The following is a 23,947-nucleotide window of genomic DNA, read 5'->3' as shown; positions in this document are numbered from 1 at the left end:
TAGGAATTTAACTTCGTGTGATGGAATGTGGAGTGGAGTAGAATGTAAAGGTTTACCCTAAATTTATGTTTCAGTTACGTTCTGGTTATCATCTTGACTGTTCTGATTTCCTGGACCCGGCCTTCATCTTATCTTCAGATAGTTTGTTCCTTGAAATAGACATATTCTTTGTTGCTTTCACAACAAATGAAAATTAATAGTTATTATCATGTCTTTATCTGTGGTATAAGGATGATGTATAATTGAATTTAGATTCCTTGCAATGCTTCTGTTCTATTTTTCTGCAGAGTGCAGAAGAAATAAACTTCAAAGTGTAGTGTATTTCTTTCTGTGTTGCTGTTTCCTCTCCACAGAGCATAAAAATCTTGTGTAAATTATCCTAGAACTTCTTCACCTCTGAAAAGCCTCTTGAAATTTAAAAATAATGATTTTTTTTGTAACTTCTAAGTTACATGCTTTGGTTTTGGGTAACTGTCAGTTGTCTCAAAATTTAACCATCTTAATTTTTTTTTAATGCTGTTATAAAGCACATTATTTTAATAAAATGCTTTGGATCATAGTATATGGGGAAAGAACAACAGATGGGAATGAATAGTCAGTTGGGGGAGCTAAAGCTCTATAGTGCATCTGCCAGCATTTGAGAGGAAATAGTAAGAACTGCAAAAATAAAAGGAATGAGCAAAATGCATTAGAGTTAATTTTTTTCCACAGTAGCTCTTTGATGTTGAGGTTGAAGTGCTTTTTTAGCAGTTTTAAGCAGTAGAAATTAAACTTCTTTAATTCCTATTTTTATGATCACAGCGCTCCTATGAGAGACTTTCTGATATCATTATTACGCTTTCTTCAGAAGCATTTATCTCAGTAGTGGGACAGTTGTATAAATATTTGTAGTTTAGCATCTTGAAAAAATGTTTTATGGCCGCCTTTACTGGGTATGGAAGATCCTAAAGTCAGATTTGGATTAGTGAGAATGGGACTAGTTTGTGTCCTTAGTAAGGACAGATAAAGGCAAAAGAAAATGCTCAGTGTTGTGTCTGGCCACTAAAAGGCTGTGACTTCGTAATTATGCATTTTGGTATGAGGTGTATAAAGCAAATTCTTCTGTTTGGGTTTATGGTTTTGCATTTCAGAGGCATCACATAATATTTCTTCCTTTTCCAAACAGGATAGGGAAAAACCTTTAAAATTGGAAGCTGTCTAGAGCCTAATTTTACTGTGTGGAAACTTATGCCAAGCTCAAACAGTAACTGTGTCCAAGTAGGCTGCAATTTGCATTTGTTAAGGAAATGATGCTGAATTTTATCTTTGTTTTCTGCTACTTGAATCTTACATTTGCTTGAAAACCAATGATGCTTGTCTTAGAGGTGACAGCAAAGGTCAGAAGTGACCTGTGTCTAGGTGGCAAATAGTGCCTTATTGCCAAAGTTAGCTATAAATATGTATTCTGTCACTTGGCTCCATGCTTAAAATAACAATAGAAACAAAATTATGGAAAGGCTTAGAGTAGGTCTTTTTTAATTTTTTTAAAATGCTAGAATTTATTAAATGAGACAATGAAACATGTATACCATTGGCACTTTAAGAAAACATGGATCCTAAAGTGTTTAATTTCAAAGGAAGTAATAAACTCAGTCTAATCATTTACATTTCAGAAGATAAATTTAAGTGACACCAAGTGGTGGCTTTGTCACAGAATTCACTGCTCCTTTTTATAAAATTGTCTTTTGTTCCTGATAAAGAAAAAAACCTCCACTGATGTTTAGGTTTATGGCTACCTCTTGCAGTTAAGTGTAGTTACATATTAGGGGAAGAAAATCCTAGGGAGACCTCTTTCTTCAGAAGTATTAGCAGGGAATCCAGTTCAACCAGTATGTAGTACTCTTTAGGCCATCGTACTGCAGTCCCAAGGATTTGGTAGGCCAGCTGGTGGGTCTGTTTGCATATTAATGGATTTCACAAAGCAGTCTTACTACCAAGCTACAACCCAAAATAACGGGCTTGATTGCAAAACAACCTGAGTATTGTAGTGGGCTAGCATTGTAGGGGATGGATAGATGATGTGAATCTTGATTAAAACATTTAGGCTTTAAATTAATTGCAGGACTCTCTTACAGACTTTTTTAAATAAAGCTTGATTCACAGGAGAATATAAACATAAATCTGAGAGGGAGAAGTGTTGCCTGGAAGGCGGGAAGAACATGCACTTGCCATTTCTTTGTGCACTGACAGGGTGGGTGAGGAGGGGTCTTTATTTACCCTTCCCTAATGGGTCCTTGAACAATAAGCATGACTTTGTTACTAGTCATGGAGAAAACTAGCATTTTGCTGCAGTAATTCTAGTTGCGTGTATTTATTTGCACATACGGTATTGGACATGTTCTATAAAATTGTGGAATTAAGTACTAGATATGATTGAAGAATATATAGCTACTGGGGATGTCCCTTTTCACCTTCTTAAACATAATGAACAACAGTTTGTAAATGATGCAAAATGCTAATTAAAATATTTAATTTGGTAATCATCTTGGTTTGATTAAAAACAGATGCTGGTTACCTGCAGAAGTCTAAATGGAGCCTTAGAAGATAGCTTTTTTTTCTTAAAATTGGCTACTGAAGCTAAGTAAAACTAAACCACAAACTGTACGGTTACTTATGCCCCCTTTAATGCATCGGAGCACTACGATTCTTACTAAATAGCTTTGTGTGGCTCATTATTTGAGTTAAATAGGACTGTTAGAGTCCACTGTAAGGTTGAATCCTTCTGTACTGGGTACAATACATGCTCTTTCTTGTTGGAAGTCCATTCTCTTCCTGCTTTGAAAAAGTTAGGGGCTTTAAAAAAAAAAACCTGCAAAAAAGGCTGCAATAAAAATGAGATGATGAATGAAAATATCCTTCCTCCTAGTCTAGCTGAAAACCACCAGGCAACATTTGGAATACAGTCTAGTCTGAGGCGGATGTTCTGCAGTAACCCTGAATTTCTAATGTGAAATGGCAGCTATACCAGCAATGCAGTGGAGAGTAGGTAACTTCTACACCATGTTCCTCAGCTTATGATAGAAGAGGTGGGAAGGGTAACCACACTGCTTGTGTGATAATGTGTTCTAGCACTCAGTAGTTAACCAGGTCACACTTGACTGCCACTTACCTAATGGTTTGGAAATGGTGAAAGAGAAGCAAGTCCTAACCTGACCCCTGTAGATCCTCAGTTCTTAGCAATTGATAGTTTTGGATTCCTGGAAGAAACTTTTAGTATAGACAAAGAGAATGGTGTCATCAAGTTTGCCCTCTTTTTCTGTAAGTATTTTAGACATTCTTTTGGGGCAGAAGAGAAGAGAAAATTGGGAAATCAATAATTTATTTTTTCAAATGTTATTCAAGAAGAAAAAATTCTTTGGATAATCAAAGTGTTAAGTTCTTTTGTAGTGGATGAGGTTAAGGATGTTTCCAAAATGAATTTATTCTTCACACAGCAGTGAATGCAGCAACTTTGGAAATGTTTGTATTGTTCCTTGGTACAGCAGCATAAAAGATGAAATAATTGTTTTTGCAGGATGTAATTACATTGCAAGTAGAATTTACTAGCAGCTGTTTTGGATGTAAGCTTCATAAAATGGTCTGCCAACACTGAAATGCTCTTCCCTGCTAATCCTGTGATTGAGTCTAGAGAAACATTTGTTAACAAGTTTCTGTAAAATTGAGTCTGAAGTTAGCATCCTGATTTGTAAATGCAAGAAAACTTCTTGCTGTATTTCTCATAAGGATCTTCTGTCAGCTCTTCAGTCATGTGTGACTCTAATATGTATGTGGTGATGTTTCTGGAGTAATCTTAAATGGTTTTGTTCAGTTTTCCTTTTCATGAACGTAGGGAAATTTTTGTCAGGAATGTAGGAAACTGGACCTGTGTCACTGAGTTTCTCTGTGATTAGGGTAACCATGAGTTAGCTGCATAGTTGAGGAAGATCTATAAAATGTCCTTTCTGTGCCCACTCCTGACTTTTTTTTTTAAAAAAAACAAAACAAAAACCCAACCCCAATAGTGTTTCAGTTGATGGATAAGAATATATAATAATTCCAGGTGCAGCCTTTTATATTTTTAGGGATGCCAGCAACCTGAACTTGAGCTAAAAGAGTAAGTTGTAGTACTGTGGAAATACAGTTTTTTTTCTTAATTAATCTGTGCCTGGCCAAAATAGAATTGTTACCTGTTAAGAAATGTCATCAGATTTGTTAACAACAGATTTGTGGGCCTCTGGAATGTTTTATTTATGGCCTTTCATGCTTTTAATTGGTAGGACAGCTGGGAGTGATGTCCTTCCCTAATTAAGCTAGTATTTGCTTAACTGCCTGAATACACTTTAAATTTATATTCTTAAATTTAATGGTATCTAGGTTAATACATTTATGTTCTAGTTCTAGCTTAGTTTGTACTGTGATGTGTGGCAATGCGGAAGATTGACCAGGAAATTATCATTTTGTCCATTTCATACTTAAAATGGCAATAGAGTAGAGTGTTGAGAGATTGATGTTCTCTTTTTGAGGAGGGTGTTGTGCAATTTGAGTACCAGCTGCTCAGCTGTTTTAGAAGTTTGCTTTCTGAGGACAAATACCTGAAGCTGAATCTTGGAAAAGGAAAGGACTTGTCCATGGAGTTCTTGTTCCTTACTGGGAGACTTAGGAATGGCAAAATTAAGTAGTTGTGCATAAAATGTGTGTGCATCTTTATCTCTTCATTAAAGCAGAGCAGGGATATCAAACTTACTTTGAGGTTGTTGGACTGCCTTACTGCCAGTGTTTGTTTAACCAAGCATTACATATTAAATTATTCATATTTTAATCTAAATTTATGTGTCTTTGTGTTTCTAGGACAATTCTGTGATTAAAAATCAATGAATAAACTGCACATAGAAAACAGGAAAACTAGAAATAATACAACTTGTCCCAAATTCTTGCTTGCTTCCTTTCCTCTTATGCCTTCCCTTTTGATGTCTTGATTTTTGTAATTCTTCTAAGTCTCAAAACCTTACGATGGCGCATTGAATTGTTTCAAGCTATGGTAGGTGACCCACTGTCACTGAAAAGGGAAGATCCTTTTCCTGGTGGTATTGTTCTTTGCTTGAGTGAAGCGCAGACTGACTTGGTGATAAGCAGGTTCAGTTTACTAAACTGGCAACAAAGGTATTATTCAGGTATTAATGAGGCAAAACCAGTGTGTTGTTTTGTGTGGGGTGAGTTGAATCGGTTCAGTGAGGTTGGTCAGATGGGCACCAGATGACACCCTCAGAAGAATTCTGTGGGTTTTTTTTTCTTTGTTTTGTTTTTAAAACTTTTGAAAATCACAGTATTTTATGTGGCAAACATCATTGAGTGCTATCAAAAGTTAAGTCTGTTTCTTTCTGATCTTGATTAGAATCCTAAAAGCTGTATTTAATTGTGTCTAATTTTTTAATGATTACCGGAATGTGTTCTTGCAGGTGCCATTTAGAGATGAAATTACTAAATGTACAAATCGTTCTTTGTACATTTATACTAAATGTACAAAATGTTCTTATTTCAATATAAGAAGAAAAGAAAAAGCTTTTCCCAGCTTACTTGAACCAAGAAAAATTGGGATACATGTTTTATGATGCTTCGTATACAGAGGTAGTGGCATGACCTAACTGAAGGTTTGAGTCAGAGTTTAGACTATAAGGAGTGTATTTTCATTGCATTGCACCTTCAGTCAGTTTTACACAATTTTATGTGAAAATGGTGAAATCTTTATGCCAATGCAAGGTTATTTTTAACATTCCAGTCTTTAGGAAAGGAAGTTTTATTTTTAAATGTGTTCTGGAGCCATCTCACAGATTTAGTTAGGAACTAGGGATATCCCTGTTTCTTCTTCCTCTGTCTCCATTAGCTGAAAACATCAAGGCAATGTGAATTTAGTGAAAAGGCAAGGAGCAAAGTGTTTGTAGGGCTGCTGAAGGTTTGCCTTAATCAATAAGGTGCTTGAGGCTGTAAGAAGTAAATTATTGAACAGCTTTATAAGAATTAGGCATTTATATGGTGAATACTCTTTTGCAATAATATTTGTTTGTTTAAAATATACAATTTCTGATGAAACTGTGTTTTCAGTAACACTGTCCACAGTCTTATCCAAATCTTTATTTGTGGCCTATTAATTTGTTTTTCTGGAGGTTTCATCAGGATCTTGTTTTCCCCAACAATGTTAAATTTTTTTGGTAGTGAGATGCAAGAAAATGTAAAATCCCTGTGATTTTACATATGTACAAGATCAATGTGGTCAAGTTACTAATGAAGTAGGATTTAGACATCTTGTGAAGTTTGGAATCAGTATAACTATTGTATATTAAATTAAAATTAATATACAATATTAAATTAGTTGTAATTAAATGTAATACTGAATAAAATGGTTTTGTTGATGAAAATGAGCTAATTGTTTTTCAAAAAACAAATAGCCAAGGAATCCTTGCCTTTCCATCTTTTCATTCTCCCCCCAGTATTGCAAAGCCTGTCTGTAAAACAGTCACTGGACTGTTTTAATGGCTTTCTGTAAAAAAACCCAAATAGCTATCCTCGGCTCAGTTTGATATTTTTTTTTAGTGAGATACTCTAGAAGTAGTAATACAATTGTAACCACTAATAGCTATACAATATGTTGGGCTGTTTTTATTTGAAGATGGTTTCACTGAGGGTTCGGAATGACTTGGTAGACTGGGCTCTCCTAAGCAATTTCTATTGACAAAACATAAAACTGTTACATTTGAAGAGTGGAAGCCACTACTCTGGAATTAAAATTAAAACTTTGGTCTATACAAGGTAAAAGGCAAGCCTGCAGGCTGATACAGTGACATAGATTCCTACTTATTTAAAGCAGAAATGCATCATCTGGGGGGGAGTAGCACGGTTCTGGTAGCTCTGCATGAAATTCGTATATAGTTCCAGTGTGTCACATTTGAAAAGCAGGAATCTTTGAAAGACTTAACAGGATTGTTAGTGGGAGTATTTTATAGGAAGTGTTTTCTTGTATCTTTTACACAAACACATTTAGTTGTTTTGATACAGCTACTTTGTTAAAGAAAAATGGTTTCCTTACCTTTTTTTTTTTGTTTTTCCCTGTTTGTGTTTCCCTGCTGTTTTTCCCTGAGCATTAGATTTTCACATGCAGAAATACAATGATGCTGTGTATTTCCTCTGTCTTCAAAGTTACAGTCTTCTGACTTGCTGGCAGCTTTATTATTATTGTTTTAAAGCTGATTTTCCAGAGAGAGTACTACAGAGGACATCAAGATGTGGACAGGGTAACCATAAGCCTTCTAGAAATCACTGCTTTGGCCATTTCATATGCATTTATCAAATCACTTTCATAGAGGGGATTTGCTGAGCTACTTTTCCAAATTTGAAATTAAATGGTCCTTCATATGACTCCCAAGAAAAGTATTTTCCTTCATTTTCTCATTTTTTTCCAACTGAGAAGGAGGAAAAAAGTTTTGTGTAAATGCGCACTTAACTGCATAGAAGCGTTGGTCAATGGATTTAGATGTACAGTGAAGAGACTGAACTGCTTACACATATCCTTTTTCATGGAGAGGAAAGCCACTGAGTGTTGTCTTTATATCTTGCATTTGGACTCTGGATGTCTATTGCATGCAATAGCCTTCGCGTGGCTGCTGGCTAGTCCCTAAAAGCTATCTTGACTGCAGCCTTGCATTACCTCTCCATAGGTTATTGTCCAGTTTATGTAGAGCAGTGTCACACAATGTGTTATATTTCAGTGACATCTGTGTCCATCTATGTTTTGGGAAGATATTATGTGTATTCCTTGATGCTTAATCCCTTTCAGTCAGGGACTATGTCCATTATACTTTATCAGGAACATGGTGTGCAAATATTTAAGACTTGTATGTAATGAAGTTACTAGGTATCATTGCTGGATTACCGTCATGTATGATCTATTTTATCACAGTGCATTATTTATAATTTTATTAATTTATTACTTTTTTCAAGTCCTAAACCCTGAGCTTAATCATGATTTAAAGCAGAACAATTCAATTTCAAATACTGTTAACTGTTTTCTGTTGAATGAAACCCCCAAATGATTTATTTACTAAAATCATAACAATATGCTAATTTTAAGTGTGGCTTTTTGACTGTATTTGTTGTGTTATTAAATAGCCAAAAAGCATAATAACTATCTATTTATGTAACAGAAGTATTTAATCTTTTATATTAGGGAGTGTAACATTGTCCATGATTTTTCAGGCTAGAAATTTTGGTTTAAATACTTTAAGCTGTTGAATTAGAGCATTGCTGCTTAACTTACATGTTTCAAGAATTAGGAAAACACTAACATTTAGTGAACAGAAAGTATAACACTGTTCTCAAAAAGAAAAAAGGGGAGAGAGAGGTGTAAACCTGTGACTATAAGATGATATGTCATTTTTTTAGAAAGTCTGGATTTAAAAATGAGCTGAAACTGATGTTAAAATCTGATGTTAAGTCCTTACTAATTGCTATTGGGTCATCATGCTTTGTGTTAATGCATACAGTAAATCTAGATATGAGCAGGTATTGTCACATTTTATTTTGAAGGGGTTAACTTAGTGTCAACACATGATAGCATATTTTATAGTTCTTGTGTTAATGTTTGAAAGTAGTGCAGATTTTAAAATACACTAATGCTTCAGAAGGAAGGCTGTTTAACACTATTGACCCACTAGTGTTTTGCTGGTTTCTGCTTAATAAGTGATCAGTTGCTGAATATGTAATTCTTTTTCCCTTGTGAACTAAAGTGATGATATATTTACAGATGAGTGATGATATATTTACAGATGAAGTAATCTTTTAGCTCATGTTAATTAAAAAAGCCCACCACCTGAAGTATTTCCACGGTTTTAAAACAAGCTCTTAATTTTAGATTAGTGAAGACCTGAAAAGTGAATTGGCAAATGAGCTGTGTGCATCAACCCCTGGCCTCACTGCAAATAAAATCAAAGAACAAATGTTCTATAAGGTAAGTAGAAATTGCCAGGTTCCACAGGTTTGCATTTATTCTCTTTCAGTTAAACTTGGAGTTGTTAAATTTGCATAATACTTAGATTAACTATTAGCAATAGTATCTAAATTAGCTGAGACTAATGTGAGGTTCTCTTCATATCAGTTTAAGGGTAGGGGGAGGGACTGGGAGAATGAAAGGACCTTTAAACTACTGTTAATGTCCTCTGTCCTGTCATCCCTTGTTTTTCCACAAAAATAGTCTTAAGTTTTAATGTTTCTCAGACAAATGACTTAAGTTACCTGGCTGACAGTTTGTTCAGGATTGGAGGCGTTCTCGAACATCTGTTGTTGAAACTAGGTTTGACCTGATTGCATTAGTCTGAAATTCTTTTTGCAAGAGAACAAAGGAAGAGGAAAAGAGTTATGTAACATAGCCCACTGATTCTTCTTTGGAGCTAAGTTGGTTGGGTTCGAGCTCTGTTTCCAATACCTTATGTACGTAGCTTACATGAATCAAATATTTCAAGATGTGTGAAACAGAAGGTCAACACAAATCCACTTTCAAATATCAGTAAGTGATGCAAAGCTACATACTTGGGCTAATAATCATAGATGCAAAATTTAAAGTAGCTTATTTTCCCTTTTAGTGTGACTTTTTGTAAGTAAACAATATTTTTCCATCAAAATACTTATCAGATATGTCAAAGTTAGCATTTAACTTCAAAGTCTTTGTTTTGCCTGGATAGAGTATTAAAAGACAGAGAATGACTTAAAGCTTTACTGGTCCATCTTGAATCTTAGGGTTGTAAACATTGTTACTGCATTATTTTGCTATTTCACAATGTGGGGTTTTTTCTTTCTTAGGTTGGACTTGCAGATGCTGTAGATCTATTTAGAGCCAGAAGAGTGTTCATTAAAGACGGTTTTGCATATGTGCCACTAAAGGACGCAGATTCAATTGTTTTGAGTAACTATAGAACAAAGTTATCTAAAGCACTGGCGGTAAGTCTGATAAAGTCTGATTTTTAACAACTTCTGTTGCATTGTTCAGTGACACTTTCGGATAGCAGCCTTTTGGATTTTTAGATTTATCTGTTTTCATCTGGAGAATACCAGAAACGTTATCAAAAGTGCTGTAGCTCTAAAAAAAAAGGTCATTATGAGCTGAAAATTAATTAATTTTAAATGGAATTTAGCATGTGATGTGCCTTGTGAAGAAATTTATGCTAGAGGATTTAAAAATGTTTCCCACATAGAGAGTAACATAATTTTTCATTGAAAATGGTAGGCTCATAGACACAACTGGTTTTTTTTTTTTTTCCTTTTCACATCAATCTTTTCTTCCACAACGTTTTATAACAGTTTTTTGTTGAAACAAGTGAAATAGTAATTTCTGGCTTTTTTCTTCTTTCATTTGTTAGTAAGAACTGAAATGACGATAGGTCAAAACACGTCAGGCAAAAATAAAATTCTTCACTGTACGAAAGTCTGAGGTATCAAATCTAGTTAGGACACCTATGGTAAATACTGCATGTGAATGTTCTATTAGTAATTTGGTGATCAATTTAGGAATTGATACTTTTGCAATGTTAGGCCCCTCACAGGGTTTAAAAGTTGGTCATCGTGTATAATGTACAGAATTTTAGTCCTAGAAATACAGCATTGAATAACATGAAGGCAGTTTGGATTGCTTTTTAAAAATGTTTTTAAAGCTTTATATTACTATGTCACATTAAGATCAAGGTTGACCATGAGTGTTGTAAACAGTGTAAAGTAAAAATGCAGTCTTTTAAGAAGCTGCCAGTATGCTAATTTTTTAACTTGTTCATTTTGAATATGCCTGGATTCTGTGGAATTATTTAATGTGCAGTGAAAATTGTGATACTCTTACGTGAACATTTCTGTTGAAACTGTTTAATACAACTGCAACTAGAGACATGCTTATTTTGGTTGATGCATAATGTTCTTGCTGAAAGCTGATAACACTTGTATGGGATTTAAAAATGATGAATGTATTCTATAGAAATATGCCTAAGTACGTAGGCTTTCTGCATCTATTTAAAATACTTTTGAGAAGCTTCATGGGCTTCTGGAATTTGCCTGTTGTGTGCGTAGCTGAGGAGAAGTCTGAAAAATAGTGGGAACTGTAGTAAGTAGACTACCCAGCTTTTCAGTTTGAGGAAAACTCCAACATTTTCTTACAAACACGTGCTATCTTATATATAATTCATTTAACCCAAATTACTTTGTTAAAGCCAATAGCTGCTTTGTAGTAAAGTACTTATTTATGTTATCCTCTGTAATCATAGTTTAGAAATTTTAACACTCCTGTGAGCTTAGAAAACTATCTTCTATAGAACTGCTATGTCTTAAATTAATACAGTATTTCAGGTTTGCATTAGTTTTAAGTTTTAATACAAACATTTTTGTTTGTTAAAATTCACCATGTTTTTGGAGTAAGGAATAAAAGAAGTTTAGTGATTTCTGTCCTAATCGAAAGCTTGTGATTGAAGTTATGGGGTTTTGATTACTGAATTTGAGAAACCACCCTTAATAAGCTGTTTCAGTTAATTTTAGCCATCACAGCTCACTGCTGAGAGATGCTGGGAATATTACTAAATTGAGCCTTCTGGAAACGAAGGCAAAAAATCCAGCATGTCTTACAGAGGTCAGTCTAACATTATTCTGTTACACCAAACAGAAGCATAACTGCAGCGTGACACTTGGTAGCTGGGTAATTAGTGTAGTTTTTTCACTGGAACAAAATATAATAACCAATTAAGTTTCAGAAACTGTAAGAATACACTTTTAAAGAAAGGATTGTACATAAGGAATCTTTTTAAGATCTAAAGATGGTAACGGTTGCTGTTTCACAACATGCAAATTAGGAGGATAACCTTTAATGATTTTCCTCAGCCTTATTTGGAGTGCAGAGGCACATGTCAATAGAAGTTATGACACAGTAGCACACTTCCAGTATTGTTTGTGAAAAGTAGTTGTTGAAATACTGTTTGATTTAGGCCTAAGTTCTGCAAGTACAGCTGTTTTAGTAGTGCTTGGTAATGCTTTTATAGCACATGGATGTTTCTATGTGTCTGCTGCAAAGGAGAAATAAATAGAGATAAATGTGCTGAATTTTAGGCACAATCATAGTATAGAGGTCTTTATGAGTTTGGAAAGTTGTGCATCAGGGCCAGACTTAATTAAGAAGTAATAGAGTCTTTAACAGCATCACTGATTTGTTATTTAATTTATCTCTTAATGAATGTATTTGATAACATTACCACTTTGGTAAGCATTACTTATGTGTGCTTTTGGGAGTATGTTTTAGTGTTTTGCAGCATCTGGCTGTTTACACTTTGTTCTCAGCACTTTCTAACGGGCAATCCTTCTTTTATTAGAATTTGAGAATTAAAGATCTTAATGGTGTGATAACCCAAATTAGGCTGTTTCTAAAGGAGAGGTTTGTATCTTCTTAGGGTCATAAAATTAGGCTGAATACCTTCATCTCCTGTGGGGTAGCTTGACTTTGGCCAATACTTTTGGCTTTGACAGTGTTATAAGCTTCTAAGGCACAAAATACCTTGAATATAGGGAGATAGTGGAAAGATGGTCTTTCAGGCATGTAGCTTTGTGGAATCCTTCTTGGAGCTCTTGCAAGTGATTCAGTTCTTCAATGTTAAAGCAACGTAGTTTTCCAGTGTGGGTGGTTTGTGTGGTGTTATTATTTGTGCTGTGATGCATGTTTTGCCTCTCAGGTTATTTGGTGCTATTCCAAGCAGTTGCACACACAGGTTTTTGGAAGGGGTTATCTCTACGCAGGAATGATTTTATGATCAAGGTCTGCCCAGTCTTTTCCAAGGTGTGCTGAAACCGTTACACTTCATGGGAGTGTGCTTTTGCTAAAGCTACTCTTCCTCAATAGCATTGAATGATTTGGGTGGTTGCATAGCCTTGTTGTGTTGCTTTGCTTCGTTGTAGACTTGGGTCACCACTGTCCTGTTACATTACAGGGAGATTCAAGTCAGGGTTACAAAGGAGGAGTACAAGAAGAGTGAACTGATATGTTGATACTGAGCTTTAAGAGAAGAGTAAATAATTCATAGCACCGACTTTTAAAAACAGTTTTATGTTGACACTGGCACAAATTCAGTTTAGTCAGAGTTATGCTTTAATCACTTAATGGGTAAGCCCACAAAGCGGTTGTATGTTTTGTTTCATCATTTCAAAATAAATTTGACATCTTGACTATGTGTGTATTTCTTGAGGCTTGATAATAGAGCGAGTTAATACTGTTCAAGCTTTCTTGACAGTTACAAATGCAACTGAAGAAGTTAATTTTATGCGCAAAATCAATACTGCAAGGACATTCTTTCTGTATTCTCTGACCCATTAGTTAATAATTTCCTTTGTCCCATTAATGATGATTAAACTGTAGAAACCCTAAACATTTTCTGTAGTTCATGTAAGCTGTAGTATTAGCTCCACTATTGTTTCATAACAAAACAAACTTTTATTAATTCAAATTGCACTGTATTTTATTCATTTAAACATTTCTGTAGTAATCCAATTTAAATATTTCTGTAGTAATCCAATGCTGCATTTTAGTGATTTCAGTTATAGGCATGTAGTGGACTTAGGCAGTATTGGATCTTTTTTTTTTTTTTTTTTTTGTGAGGATACTTGTTTTAATTTTTGATTTCTTGAGATTGGAAGCTTTGGTTTAGTGTTGTGGTTCAGAGCTGCAGACCTGTACCAGAGCTGTGTTGTACTTGGTACTGTGCAGAGGAGGATTGCTCCAGCGAGATCTGAAGCAGGACAGAAGAGGCTGCTGGGTCATCAGCTGGGACTGGCCTTTATCAGCAGCGACCTGAAATAATTGGGAAAATCACTTAATGTTGCATTAGCAGTTGCCTGCCTTGTTTGAATATGAGTTTTCATCAGACAGCAGTTTGCCTCCACAGTTCCCACTCGGTGTGGTTAACTGTGACAGGCATAGGGGTGGACAGCATCTCCCACCTGCTGAAAGTGTTGCAGTGTTCGGTGTGAGCTTCCCTGTGATGTCTGATCCCCGGAAATGATGTAATTTCTGAAGATGCATTTAGATTTTTGAACTACTTTTCTCATAGTACTGTTCAGTACTTAGCGTCTGATACAAATAATCTTCCTGCGTGGTTGATCAGAAAATCCTTTATATAGAGATTATGGTTTCAGGTTTATCACATAATTATCATTCTCATCTTAATGAATGTTACAGTTCAGAAGATGATTTGTTCTAAAGTTTTAGTGCTTGTTGAACGTTACATTTTAAAGCTGGAAGCAAATGCTTGAGAATGTAAAACAAATGTAGGGAGAAGAGTCCGCCGGAGTCAAGAGACTGCTCAATATGAGTTATGCATCTTGCTCAATTTTATTAGCTTCCAACATTTCTTATATAGCCTGATATACTATCATGCTTTTAAAGCTTAATCATGATTGGAACAAGCATTCGATTCATGCAGCTGTTTGCATCAGCAGTGTCTCGGACTTGCGATTTGTTACTTCTTCTGTCTACCTCCTGTTCTTGGTTTTGCAGCAGGATTCAAGAATAGATCAAAGTTACTTTCTTGTTAACTTCAGCACAATAATTTCAGCACAGTTCTAATTCCAGTACACTTCTAATTCCAGGCCTGGATAGTGCACTCCAGGCTTGGATTGTGCAGACCCTCAGGGGTTCCGTGGCCACGCTTCTGCAGCCATTCTTCTACAAACAAACTCTTCAAATTCACAACAAAAATGCTTATGCTACACAGGAATATTTACACAAAGACTTGTAATTATTGGTGATAGCACAACTGAACTTTCCCTTGATAGTCTAATGTTGATTTGTCATACTTCTATTTAAATCCAGCCCTTTTTCCGCCATGTTAAGCCTAGCAATTCAAGTTGTAACTTGGCTGGTCTTTGAATTATAACTTGGCTGCAAGAAGTTGCTTTTGTGAAAATACTTTGTTAGAACATCACATAGGTTTTAACTGTCTGCAAATTAAAATGTTAGCTGAAAGTAATGCAAACTGGCGCCATAAGAAATCAAGATTCCGATGTTAATATCTACAATGTTGATAGCACGTGCTTCTTCTTAATTTAATACCTACACTTTTTTTACTTTGCAGTATGACCTTGTGTAATCTGCTAAAATGTCTACAAATCAAATTGTTGGGTTTTGGGGACTTAGTACAAAAGGAAGACCTCACTGGTGTGTTCTAATTTTTATGTATTTTTTTGTTTATTCCTTTTCCTATTTGGGATGTAATCTTCAAAACTGTTAGAAATGTGGATCAAGTAAGTTGCTTCTAGCTTTACTAATGTTTGTAATAATTTGTCTTTAAATATTAGTCAAATATGCTATTTAGGTTGATTTATGCTATATGTTCAAAGAACCTGCTAATTTGAGGGAAGTATACATAACACCACCTGCATAATATTTTCTTCCTAAAACGTCTATGTCTTCAGGCAGTGAAGCATAAGGCTTTATGTAGTGGCATTAATGTTGAGAAAATATGATTGATGATGGTCTTATCACTTGAAATTCATTTCAGGTGTTGTGTTCCCAGTGTTAACTTAAAGTAATTCACTGTAACATAAATGGATGATTTTTATAATATGCACATACAAGGTTAGTAAGGTAATAACTTTGGCAGTGCAGGGTAAAATGTGATTACAGACTTTGTCCTCTGAATCTCTCAGGTGAAAGTTTGCAGTGAGTGTTGCAAAGAAGCAGCTGCTCTTCATTTCTGAGTAGCATTATTAAGGAACAGGTCTGCTGAACGAAATGGTGGTATTTTGAGTGGGAGAAGCTAAATCGGGGAAGTGACTTCGTGTGTATGTCAGAGAGGACTCAAGCCTGTATGCAGAATGGTTACCTGCAAGATAGGGAAACTCATTGGACTTTTCTTTGTGGGCCACTTTTTTGGCCATGGCCCCTTAATTGTTCTGTTGTTGGCTGTTTCCTGAAATCCATCGTTCGGTGTTTTATCTTCTCTGTGAATTGAAGTATGTGTGTTTCTTTTAGAGGCTACATAGATAGCTAGCAAAAAGTAATTGTAAATAATATTACGAGGCTAAATGAAATTTGACTGTATTCAGTAGTTTGTCTGTTTCTTCTATCTGCTTCTTGCTTCTGCTACTAATAAGGTTTTGTTAAATACTAAATTTGCAGCATAAACAATTGCTGTGGTCTCTGCATGGTCCTGTTTGATTTGTATGGAAATACTTCTAACTTCAAATCAACGTAGGTGTTTCATGATGGTAAAACTAACAGAGCAAGAGTACAGGATTTGAAGCATGTGGAAGACTTGCTTAACTGTTGTGATATTCCCCAAATGTCAGAAAAAATATTGGAATAGAATATATTATCAGAAAATACAGTTTTGTTTCTCTGTTGTGTGATAGATTCGATAACCTGGAAATGTGTCAATTAAAATAGCACCTGTTTAAATGTCACCTGACAACAATTTATTAACATGATGGTAACAGTAATTTGAGAATGATGCGCTATAGTCAGTAAGAAAGAACTGGAGTAGTGTATGCAGTTGATAAGTAAACAGAAATCTATTTCAGGATGACACTGTTAGAAATCTGAGTTTTCTGATTATTTTCTGATGTCCTTCTGTGACCCATAGGTAGTCGCTATGTAATAGCTGTAGTTGTATCTGTCTGGAGTTGGTTTACACTGGAATTAATGACGAATCGTTTCCTCAGCTGTGTTTTGACTTTTTCTTGGAGAAAACTAGTTAAGTTTCTCGAAGTTAACTGATGAGTGATCTAGCTGATCTTTACTGTGGACCAGGACCCTAGTGACATAGGGAGTCATCCAAACTGCCAGTGAAGATATAACTATCATGTTTCTCAGCCTTCCAGTGTTTCACTGTCAAATGAGACTGCTTTGTGTTGTGCAGTTGTTTTCTGGGGAAACTTGATTCATGTATCTAATTAATGCTAGCTGAATCCCTTCTGTGATAGTGGGGACTTGGATTTCTAACCCACCTGTAGATTAATAGAGGTTCATTACTGAGATCCAAGTTTCAACCACTTACTAATTTTATGTGTGGTTCAAGAGAGCACGATGTACCTACCGATGCTATGTACAGTAAATCAGAAATTTCACTTGAATTAATATATTGAGTCTTGCCTACAATGTTGAAGGATTCTGTAAAGGAGCATAACTCTTAGATGTGCTTTGTCTAAACCAATTCTTTCAAGTGATGTAGTTGCTTTTAGAACACGACTGTTATTCACTGGGCTTAACAAATGGATTCTTCAATTCAGGACTGTTGAGAAGCAATGTTGCTGCCTCACTGACACTTGAACCAACGTGGTCAAATCCTGATGGTTACATTTTGGTAACATTTCTAAATAGCATGCAACTTTCCTCCAAACTATTGTTTATGACTTAAACTTTGCAAAAAACGATGCTAAATTTGCAGTTCCTGTAGAATTTAAATAATATGCTTTTTCATGCTTGCATCTTTGTGTAATCACTCTAGTAACTAGTTTCGTCACTTCTGTTAGACAAATTAAAATTTCTTCTATTTGAAAGCTCTGTTGAGTACATGCTCTTACCCAATTCTTAAAATTGGACTTTTTCTTGTTCTAGTTCATCCTTTCTGCTAAATCTGAAGCCTTGTGTGTTGAAAGAAATGGAGGATTTTGGGGTTCCCCCCTCCCCCCAATTTCTTCATTACAATTTAGAGTGCCTGCCTTGTATTTGCTTTTCAAAGTGATTCTTTTCTTGCTTTGCTCCCATGTTAAAAGCTGTTTTGAAGCTAAAGGGGAGAGGAACTTTGTGAAAACTTTGCAATGTAATCCTAAAAAATTCTGTATTACAGAAAAATCACAAACAATGCGGGAGTAAATGCACCTGCATTCACCATGGTGGTCTTTCATTATCTCCTTTGTCTGTAACCGTTGTCTCTCATGATCCTTGGTTAGATGTTAAATTCGGGCTAGCATATTGTATGCTTTTATAAACCTACTCTATAGATATCCAAGAAGTTGCACCTTGTTTTTTAAATAATAAATCTTTTATAGCATACCAAATACAGTGCTCATAGGGCTTGCTGTTGTGAGTAGTCACCATGAATGAAATGAGTAGGTGTTGTGGCTGTTGAAAGCAGCGAGTACAGCAGTTAGTGTCAGATTAAACATTCAAGAAAGAGTTGGGGTCATGCAGGTTATTCTGAGACTTAAATTAAGCTGTAGTATCTTAAATTATGATTACAGTCTGAATTAACAATTTGGATTAACAGCAAAAAAGGCTGCAACAAATACAGAATGCAGAAGGATAGGAAGAGGATATGTTGTAAAATGTTTAATGCAAGCTTATGGAGCAGGCAAAAATAGGTTGAATCACTAAAAATTATGATGATTACTTTTCCAATTACATGATTTTTTTTCCCATACATTTTTCTCTGAAATAGAGGGAATGGCTATTCTCCCGAGTAAAATTTTACAATATCCTGAGCCAGTGAATGTACATATTCATGTGTACATATGTGATGTTAACACGTTTTTGCCATTCCTGCTAATGATAAACGTCGGCTGATGATTGGGAAGGACTAAATCTTAAATCCTTCCTTCAATTAGAAGGAAAAATGTGAAATGACTGTCAGTAGCTCAAAGTCAGACCTGGAATAAATTGAACAACTTATAGTTGTATGAGATGACACTGGGTTAATTAATGTATAGAATCTTCCTATAGGTTGGAGTACTTCTTTAAGCAGCAAGTGTAAGAATAAAGTATGCACAAGTCTCGTCAAGAAATGCTTTTGTCAAGACATCTTTAAAAGAAATTCTGCTGTAAGACTAATGTGTAATCAGTAAAATTAGTGTCTTTTTCACAACTCAAGTGTTTTGAACTCTTCTAAGAAAACTGGTAGCAGTATGCTTGTTGAACTTACTGAATATTTATTTTTAAACTTCTAAATATAGATGAAGTGAGTATTTTTAGAAGCTCTAATCACTGTCACTGCTGCTTCAGCTGATTTCTGGGTGGTCTTACTGCATGATGGTCATTTTACTGTAATTTTCCAAAGGGAATTTAATCTGTAATGATATTTCTTCTGCAATTAATTCCTAATCTGCATATTTATGCTAGCGAGGTACTAGCCATTTTTTGTAGTTCTTGTAAATAAAGATAGTCAGAATTATTTTTCCTGTTAATAGGCAAGAAGGGTATGTTTCAGAGGTAGTATAGTTCGGCAGAATTTTTGCAATAAAAAACACCTGCTACTGTTTTATGGGCAGTCTGTACAGGCTGTCACTGAAATAGTGGAGTCCTGTCTTCCTGAAATCTTAGAAACATGATTTAATTAGGCTGCAAAGGCAGAGTTAGGGTAGTTAAACTTGGGTCTAGTAATACTGAGTCTGTTGGTATACCCTGCCTGGCCCGCTCCCTTTCCAGCTGTGACTTCATTTTTGCGCCTCTGGCTTGTGAAGAAGCAGGTCCTTATCTGAACAATTGCTTGTCTCCAGGAGAACCTCAGGTGCCTTTACATTGCCTGTGCTCTGTTGCCAGGCTCTGACTGGATCATCACTTGCTGGCCACCAGGAGGAAAGAAACTTAACCTGCCTGAGGAGGGTACTACTTTATCCCTGAATATCTTGACTGCAGGGATACGTTTTAAAGTTGCGTAATCAATGTCTTATGCTCAACTGATTTCACACGTCCGCCCCCCTCCCCAAGCTGTTTTATTGTTAAGTTTCTCTTGGGTACCTGACATGGATTGTGAAAGGCTTTTGTTGGTTGATTTGGGGTTTCTTTTGCTTATATCTCCTGCTGCAATATCTTGGGTTATTTTACAGTTTACTCCTAATTTTTTGTTAAATTCCTGAATTTGTAACCTATAGGGAAATATTGACCTACTGATAAAACCTACCTCTTGCTAGCGAGCATACTTTCTAATTAATTTTCCATTCCTTATTGAGGAGTATAGCCTTGCATTTCCATGAGAGGTGTGCTATATTGTATTTGCATATTCAGTTATCTCATGTGATCTGTTCAGCCTGAAGAAAGGTATGAATCAGAAGTTGGGTGTGCAGACATTACTGAGTTAGCTTTCTTTGAGAGGCCTCGTGCTGCTGTGTTCTACCTTTACAGGTCTACCTTAATCTGCCAGTGTTTCAAGCCTGCATGGATTTATAAGCACTGGAGTCCTGAAAGGTGACAGTGAAATTTCTTTGTCTGAAGTGGCTTTCTTTTCTCTTGGGATATCTAAGGAGGAGGTGGTCTAGTAAGGATAATTTCTCCATTAGTAGGTATCTCTCTATGGCCTTGCCTGAGCTGGTTTTTTGTTACTCCTTCAATCTTCTATTACTGTGAAATAGAAAACCAGCGAGGTTTTCCATAGATTCTATGTGAGTTATGTATATTTGGTAGTCTGTCAAGTTAAAGTATGTATGTAAATGTTTTTGTATAATTTCATCTGTCTGAGGGGGGAGGCAAAAAAGTACTGTAATATAGATGTCTTGTAGTAAAAATGGATTTTTGAAAGGTGATGATGGATTTATTCAGCATCCAGGGTCACAGGAAGGTCTCCAGCTCTAAGTGAAGTTTTGTAAAAGCTTGTATATGCTCTGTAGATTTTGAAAGGACACTGATTAGCTGTTCGGTGTCTGACTTTTAGAAAGGCTGAAAATAAGTTGAAGTATCAGTGAAAAACAGACCAATGAAGATAGAAAGTTTCAATTTATATGTAGCTTGTGAAAGATCTTTTTAGCTATAAATTTTTTCTGTGTTTATGTAAACAAATTCCTTTTTATGTAAATACTACTATTTTTCTGTTTGTACGGGTCAATGTTTAATTTAAATAATCTGTAGTCTTGAACAAATACCGGAAAGCAAAGGGGTTTTTTATTATCATCTGTGACAAGTTAAGCAAAATGACATGATTTATTAATGACTACACCCTTTGTTTATATTTGCATATATGAAAGAAATAGATTAAATTTGGATGTAGTGCTTAGAGTTTTGTAAGTAATAGAAAACCCCATGATTTTTCCCTGTTATTTTCCTAGTTATGCTGCCAAGATGAGTTGAAGGTTGTTCTGTTACCAGCTTTGGTAATCCCAAAGGATTTGTGTTTCTTTTTCCTCCATCCTTTTGATGCATAGACAATAAAAAAACAAAACAAAAAAAAAACCAAACCCACCCAAAAACATGGAAATCACACACACCCCCCACAGCACACCCCCAAATTGAATTGTGAATCAGAAGAATCCTCTTTGGAGTACATGAAAATGTTGAATTACTTCTTTAAAAAGTGGGAATAATCCCGCCAATTGTTAACGTGAATGGATAAAACTGTTGGATTGGTTTTTATTCCAAATGAAAAGCTCTTAACTAATTTTTGGAAGAGTTGAGTTTCCCAGGCACTATTGTAGAATGCTACCTGTGTAATACCCTCTAGTGATGGCAAGCAAATACCTTTTTCTGAATAAAAGTTGGTATTTCATATTGCGTGAACAAATAAGTAAAAGAAATGTAACAGAGAATGTAGGGTAAAGAATAAGAGCTATGAATTAGCTTAAAATATATTTAAATTTAAAATCAGTCTCTTATCTGTCACATACAATAACATTTTGTCTTGTTAGATATTGTAATAAGTGGAATTTCAAAGGAAAATTACACTATTTCTTTTGAAACACTCTTCTAAACTTTACTGAAATTGTTTCTCTAGGTTGTTGTTACTGAACAAATTAAAATCTTGGGGGTTATCCGTTTCTAAATTCGGTATGTTTTCTCATGCTCCTGTATAAGAAACAAGGGCCATTGGAGAGAAGACATCTTGGTGCTGGTAGTTCTCTTTCCACCTTACAGTACTACTACACTCATTGTACGACTAGGCAATTTTAGAGTACTCAGTTATAAATAGTAAGTCCAGACTTTTGATCTGAAGCTATTCTGGGAGGAAAAAAAGAGGGGAGTGTTGTGGATCATCTGATGATGTGCATTTGCCTAAATGTAGGCTGGTGAGTAACTCCTGATTTTCATGATCAATACACTTCCTAGTGGAAAACTATTAGGCGCTTCTGTCCATCTATGTGTGTTTCTTATGGTGTAGGATAACGCTGGTAGAGCCTGCAATGAAAGCAGAGAGATGATTGAAGTAATAATTAGAGGGGCAATAATAAAAAATTCTTCCAAGCTGCATGGTTTTGAAACCAGCACTGTGTTTAAATCAGTGACTTGGGGGAATTTGTTCAGAATATGGTTCAGACAGAGGCAACGGGTAATTCTTGTGAAGTCCACAGCTTAGTACCTGGCTCTTAAAAAAAGTTGGATTGTTTCGTGAGAGGCTCTGGAGATACCTGAATTTAACTGATGCGAAGTAGAATATGTCAGATGATGCATGAACATAAACTTGTGCTCTGCTGCTGAGGGATTAAAAAGTAGCTGCAGGGTAGTGGAGAACAAAAGCTCCTGGCCTGCCCTGCACAGGGTGATCTGCCATCATTGCTAGCAAGTCTGTGCGGAAGCGGTATAGGGGTCGTTGTGAGCACTTTCAGGTGGAAGCCTTTCCTCTTCCTCAGGCATGAATATTATTATGAGTACTAGAAGGATATGAGATATTTGCAAAAAAGAAATCCATTTTCTTTTCTTACTTTTTTCATAATCTTTTGCCTTTGTGACAGTGTCTAGAAGCCACAGAGAAACCTTCCAGGAATAGAAAAGGAGCTTTTGCTTGTGTGTGTGTTTTTAAAGATAATGGTTCACCATAGAAATTTACTACTTTGTATAGCAGGTGGTGACATGCTCTCGTCTAGTAAAGTGATTGCTCCAAGCTCAGGATTAGTCCTTCAGTGTTTTTCTTATGCTTTCTTGTGAACATTGGGTAGTAAAATTGAAATCTTAAGTCATAGTGACGAAGAACTTCGCTGGCCACTGATGTGTGTTCCTTTAGCCACTTAAACGGCATAGCAAAAGCAACCACAATGGGATTGTGTATCAGAATTTAATGATACAACTTAATTTATATGATTCTGTTGCTTATACTTCTAGTGCAAGGTTACAGTTTGGATTTAGTGTAGTTCATCTAAGCAAACAGTAGGCTCAACATGAGCCAGCGGAGCACCCTGGCAGCAGAGAAGGTCAACGGTGACTTGAGCTGGTGTCCCCCTTTACCTGACATTCATTAGACCACATCTAGAATACTATGTCCAGGGTTTGAGGGCTCACAGTACAAGAAAGATGTTGATAAACTGAGGCAGGTTTAGTAGAATTCTACCTTCTATGTTTTCTGCCTGTCTTTACTGACAAAGTTGAGCCTACTGTTTGCCAGATCTTCAGGTCTGTACCAGAAGAGCTATTCTCCAGTGAGCTGGCCACCAGCCTTTACCAGTGCAGGGATTTATTTTGTCATGGGTACAGGACTTTTCAGTCGTGCTTTGTGAATGTCATGAGGTTATTGTTAGCTGAATCCTCCACCCCCTTCAGATTCAGGGAATGACAGCATTGCTCTTCAGTGTATTGACTAGTTTCTTCAGACTGTTGTTTATGAACCTGATGAAGAGGCATATTGTCTTCTCTGGGTAATTGGTAAAGATATTACAACATAGCTCTCGGGATAGGCGCTTGAGGAACTCCACCTATAACTGGCCTCCAGGTAGTGTACAAAGCATTTACCACTATCCTTTGAGCCTTGTGACCGTTTTTCATCAGGAGTTGCTGGTTTGTTTAGATCTTGATAAGAAAGGCAATCAGACTCAGTGAAGTGTTGTTTAAAATGCCATTTATTGGAAGCAGTGTGATAGAGGATAGTACTGATCATCTTACTCCCTTTGGGTTCTGGGAATCCAAGAGTTTTGAAACATCAAATGAGCCACCAACCAGGGCACATCTCGCTGTGTAGGTCCTGTCTGTGGAAGGTTGCCCCATTTTGGTCTTTTGAGCTCCTAAAAGGATTCATCG

The 23,947-nt window shown here is 35.9% G+C and overlaps 1 protein-coding gene across 1 annotated transcript in view; it reads left to right on the top strand.

The window, feature by feature from the left end:
- The window catches only part of PRIM2 (DNA primase subunit 2), a 125,372-nt gene that overhangs the window by 16,284 nt on the left and 85,141 nt on the right, over window positions 1–23,947 (top strand). The window contains exons 6-7 of the mRNA XM_040598522.1: window positions 8,921–9,016; window positions 9,865–10,002. Of these exons, the coding sequence (XP_040454456.1) occupies window positions 8,921–9,016; window positions 9,865–10,002 (234 nt within the window). The remainder of the gene's footprint in view (window positions 1–8,920; window positions 9,017–9,864; window positions 10,003–23,947) is intronic.

Source organism: Falco naumanni, chromosome 6 (assembly GCF_017639655.2).
Source record: "Falco naumanni isolate bFalNau1 chromosome 6, bFalNau1.pat, whole genome shotgun sequence".
Classification (NCBI taxonomy): domain Eukaryota; kingdom Metazoa; phylum Chordata; class Aves; order Falconiformes; family Falconidae; genus Falco; species Falco naumanni.
The sequence above is the reverse complement of the archived record's forward strand: the minus strand, read 5'-3'. Positions and strand labels throughout refer to the sequence as shown.